This window comes from Melitaea cinxia, chromosome 5 (genome assembly GCF_905220565.1).
Source record: "Melitaea cinxia chromosome 5, ilMelCinx1.1, whole genome shotgun sequence".
Taxonomy (NCBI): domain Eukaryota; kingdom Metazoa; phylum Arthropoda; class Insecta; order Lepidoptera; family Nymphalidae; genus Melitaea; species Melitaea cinxia.
Window position 1 is genome coordinate 18956705 of NC_059398.1, and position 4718 is coordinate 18961422.

The 4718-nt window shown below is 66.1% G+C and overlaps 1 protein-coding gene across 1 annotated transcript; it reads left to right on the plus strand.

Moving 5' to 3' along the window:
- Positions 1–1118: 1118 nt before the first annotated feature.
- Positions 1119–4104, plus strand: LOC123653928. The gene is made up of 2 exons (XM_045589905.1): positions 1119–2567; positions 2626–4104. The coding sequence occupies exons 1-2, from the start codon at positions 1119–1121 to the stop codon at positions 4102–4104; spliced, it is 2928 nt and encodes a 975-aa protein (XP_045445861.1).
- Positions 4105–4718: the final 614 nt, after the last annotated feature.

A 4718-nucleotide genomic window follows, 5' to 3' on the forward strand; every position in this document is an offset into this window, starting at 1 on the left:
CTGCCCGAAGCGCGGGTGCGAGCAGTCGAGGCACCGGCTTCTCAGCCGACGGAGACCAGTGTTACTACGCTGGCCCCGCCGGCGAACCCGGCTCCGAGACCTGCCAAGGCAGGCCAAAAAAAGAAGAAAAAGAAGAAGAAGGCGGGTGCGGCTACCCAAGTCGCTGCGCCCAACGAGCCTCGCCCCCTACCACCTGCTCCGGCCGCTCTGACGGAGGGGTGGAATGTGGTGGCGAGGAAAGGAAGAAAGGCGGGGCCGCCCAAAAACCAGCCCCAGCCCCAGAACAAAGGTGAGCCGGCTAAGAAGCCAAAAACGCCGAAGCTGCGATTGCCGCGATCGGCGGCGGTGCAGCTGACGCTGTTGCCGGGCAGCACGAGGACCTACGCGGAGGTCCTCGGTGCCATAAAGGCTGACGGCCTTATAGCGAGCATGGGCGTCGAGACTCGCTATAGGGTCTCTCAGACCGGCGCGCGAAGGCTCGAGCTGCCCGGCACCGGCAATAAGGAGAAGGCCGAGGAGCTAGCCCGGCGCATCAAGGCGGTCGTCGGCGAGGACGTGGCGGTCACCCGCCCGGAGAAGTGCGCCGACCTGCGGGTGGCCGGGTTAGACGACTCGGTCACTCCCCAGGAGCTGGCCGGCGTGATCGCCAAGGCGGGAGGATGCGCCGAGGAATCGATAAAAGTGGGCGAAGTACGGCAAAACTTCGCCGGCATCGGGACAGCGTGGGTTCGCTTGCCAGTAGAGGCGGCGAAGAAAGTGGTCGACGGGCGCCGCCTACTCGTCGGGTTCGTGTCGGCGAGTGTGACTCTTCTCAAGACGAGACCGCAACAATGCTATCGCTGCCACGAGGTTGGGCACGTGGCAGCGAAGTGCGACAAGGGAGTGGACCGCAGCGGCCAGTGCTACCGCTGCGGCAAGGAGGGGCACATTCGCCGGCAATGTACTGCCGAAGCTTGCTGTCCCATATGCCAGGCGGAGAAAAAACCGGCTGGGCACAGTCTAGTCGCGTGCCCTCGCAATAAAGCGGGAAGGAGGAAGAAGGCAGCGACCAAAAATAAAACCCGCGCGCCGCCTGCCAACAGAGCTGGGGAGGTGACAATGGACACCCAATTGTAGTAATGGCGCTTAAGGTGCTCCAAGCCAACCTGAACCACTGTGCCAGGGCTCAGGATCTCTTCGTCCAGAGCCTGGTACAGTGGTCCGTGCGGGCGGCGGTGGTGGCCGAGCCGTACTCGGTCCCGCCGAGGGATAGTTGGATCGGCGATCGCGACGGGGTGGTGGCCATCGTGACCCAGGTCGCCGCAGGCGCCCCGCCCCTTACGAACATTGTGAGGGGCTCGGGTTGCGTTGCGGCACTGCTGGGGGAGGTGGCCATCGTCGGGGCGTATTTTTCCCCGAACAAGTCGGTCGCTGAGTTCGAAGCGTTTCTCGACGGGACCGAGTCGATTCTGCGTAGATTTTATCCGGCGGAGGTGCTCGTGCTCGGTGACTTCAACGCAAAGTCACGTCTGTGGGGGTGTCCTGCCACAGATGCGCGGGGGGCGATTCTGGAGGAGTGGCTCGTTGCCACCGGCCTGACCGTCCTCAATCGCGGGACGGCCAACACGTGCGTGCGCAGGTCGGGCGGCTCGATCGTGGACGTGTCGTTTGCGAGCCCCGGCCTCGCGCGCCGCGTTCGGGACTGGCGAGTGATGGACGACGTGGAGACTCTCTCAGATCATCGTTACATCCGCTTCGAGATCTCCGCTCGTCCGGCGGTGCCGCCAAGCTCCAGCCGCGCCCCGGCGGAGGAGGGTCCTCGGTGGCAGCTGAAGCGTCTCGACCGGGAGCGACTCGACGAAGCGGCGATAGTGGCGTCGTGTCAGCCGCGCGCCGACGGTTCACCGGACAGGGTGGCAGACTGGCTGGTGGCCAGAATGACCGACGCGTGCGACGCGGCCATGCCGCGGTCGAGGGGTCGCCCCGGGCGGGCTCAGGTGTACTGGTGGTCGGAGGCGATAGCGCAGCTGCGCAGGGAGTGCGTGACCGTCCGACGCCAGTACACGCGCTGCAGGAGGCGCATCTTCAGGACGCCCCCCGCTTCGCAGGACAGGACACGGCACGAGGAGGAGGGCGAGCGGCTGTACGCCCTTTACACGGCAGCCAAAGCCAGCCTCCGTCGTGCCATCGGCGAGTCGCAGGCCGCGGCCAGGGAGGAAATGCTGGACGGACTGAACAGCGACCCGTGGGGGATGCCCTACAAGCGGGTACGCAACAAGGTCCGTCCCTGGGCTCCTCCACTCACGGAGACCCTGGACGCCGAAGTGGTCCGTGAGGTGGTCGCGGCCCTGTTTCCGACGGCGCCGGCCGAGCACGAGCCGCCGTCGATGGCACCGCGTGGAGAGGATCGAGACGTCGGAGAGGAGGCACCGGAGGTCGAAGAGTCGGAACTCGGGGAAGCAGTCGCGCGGCTGCGACGGAAGAACGTCGCTCCAGGCCCGGATGGGATTCCGGGGAGGGCGTCGGGTCGTGGCGACGCGTCTGGTGGCGCACCTCGGGCGTCGAGGACCCGACCTCTCGGACGTGCAGTTCGGCTTCCGCAGTGGCCGTTCTACCGTGGATGCCGTGCTGTGCGTCCGTGCCCAGGTGCAGGAAGCGGTGGCCCAGGGCGACGTCGTCGTGGCGGTGTCTATTGACATCGCCAACGCCTTTAACACGTTGCCCTGGGGTTGCATCAGGGAGGCGCTTCGCTATCACGGGGTGCCGACCTACTTGCGTCGCGTGGTCGGTGCCTACCTCTCCGACAGGTGGGTGGTCTTCCCCGGAAGGGATGGTCGGCTTGTGAGAAAGGAAGTCGTGTGCGGTGTCCCGCAGGGGTCGGTGCTTGGGCCACTCCTGTGGAACATCGGATACGACTGGGTGTTGCGTGGCTCGCTGCTGCGCGGCGTCAGCGTCGTCTGCTACGCCGACGACACGCTGGTGCTGGCCCGCCGACCGACGTATCGGGAGGCGGCAGTGCTGGCGACCGCTGGCGTCGCGCAGGTCGTGGCGCGAATCCGGCGCTTCGGCCTCGTCGTCGCGCTGGACAAGGCACAAGGAATAGTCTTCCACGGCCCCAGGAGGGCGCCTCCCCACGACGCCCATCTTATCGTGGGAGGCACTCGCATCGGCCTGTCGGGCACGATGACGTACCTGGGTCTCGTGCTCGACGGCCGGTGGAAGTTCCGGGCGCACTTCGCGCGGCTCGTCCCGCGCTTGCTGAAGGTGGGAGCCTCGCTCTCGTGGCTTTTGCCGAACATCGGCGGTCCCGGTGTGAGCTGCCGCCGGCTCTACACCGGCGTCGTGAGAGCGATGGCGATGTACGGTGCCCCCGTCTGGTCCGACGCCCTGGACCGCGAGAACATCGCCCTGCTGCGGCGCGCGCAGAGGGTGATGGCGATCAGGGTCGTACGCGGGTACCGTACGATCTCGGGCGAGGCAGCGTGTGTGCTGGCTGGAGTCCTGCCCTGGGACCTGGACGCGGTCTCTCTGGCGTCGTCATACCGGCGGCGTCGGAGTCTGGCGTCCGGGACCCTCAGTCCGGCACCACGGCTTGCAGAACACCTGAGGCGAGAGCGGGATGCCGCGATCGCGGAGTGGGTTGTGAGGCTCGAGCGTCCGAGTGCGGGGCACCGGACGATCGATGCGGTTCGGCCGGTTCTTCGGCAGTGGTTGGACAGACGGCATGGCGTCCTAACCTTCCGCGCCACGCAGGTCCTCTCGGGGCACGGTTGCTTCGGGGGGTACCTGTGTCGGGTCACCGGGAGGGAGCCCTCTCCTCGCTGCCACCACTGCCAGGATTGTGACGACGAGTCGGCGCAACACGTGATGGAGGAGTGTCCGACGTGGGCGGAGGAGCGGGAAGAGCTCCGAAGCGTAGTTGGGCCGGACCTTTCGCTGCCGGCCGTGATTTCTGCCATGACCGGCAGCGAGAGGTGCTGGGACGCCGTCCTCGCGTACTGTGAGCGGGTGATGGCGCAGAAGGAGGCGGCGGAGCGGGTGAGGGAGGACACCACCGACCTCCCCCTCCGCCGCAAAAGGACCGGGCGTCGGAGGCTGGCGCACGACAACCGCCTCCCTCCCTAGACGCTAGGCAGACCAAAATCTGCCGGGTAGGCGCGCGCGGTGTCCCCCGCGCGCCACCTCCACCACGAGGACAGGAAAGGGCCTGACGAGGCACGCCGCCGGGGTTTGCAGAAGAATTCGGATTCCTGCGACCCCGGCACGGGCGACGAAGGTGGACACCGTTGGTTTTTAGTGGGTAGTCTGGCATTGCACCTACCGCCGGGAGCCCCACACTCCCGCTGCCGATTTACTCGGTGGCGGGGTCAGTGCGTAAATGCATTTTCCAATGTAAAAAAAAAAAAAAAAAAAAAAAAAAAAAAGGTTAGGTTAGGTTAGGAGGCGAAGAAGGGACCAGGCCGCAGAGGACGGCCTGTACGACTCCTACCGGTCCGCCTGCAAAGCGCTGCAGGCGGGCATTGCACGCGCTAAGGAATCGTGCTGGGACGAGTGGCTGCGAACTCTGGACAGAGACCCGTGGGGCAGGCCGTACCGGGCGGTGCGGAAGAAGCTCCGTCCGTGGGCACCCCCTCTGACCACGAGCTTGCAGCCGCAAATCTTGCAGCGCGTAGTCGAGTCCCTCTTCCCTCATAGGAACGAGTGGAGCCCACCGGCTATGGGTGTCGCGGAGCCGCGTC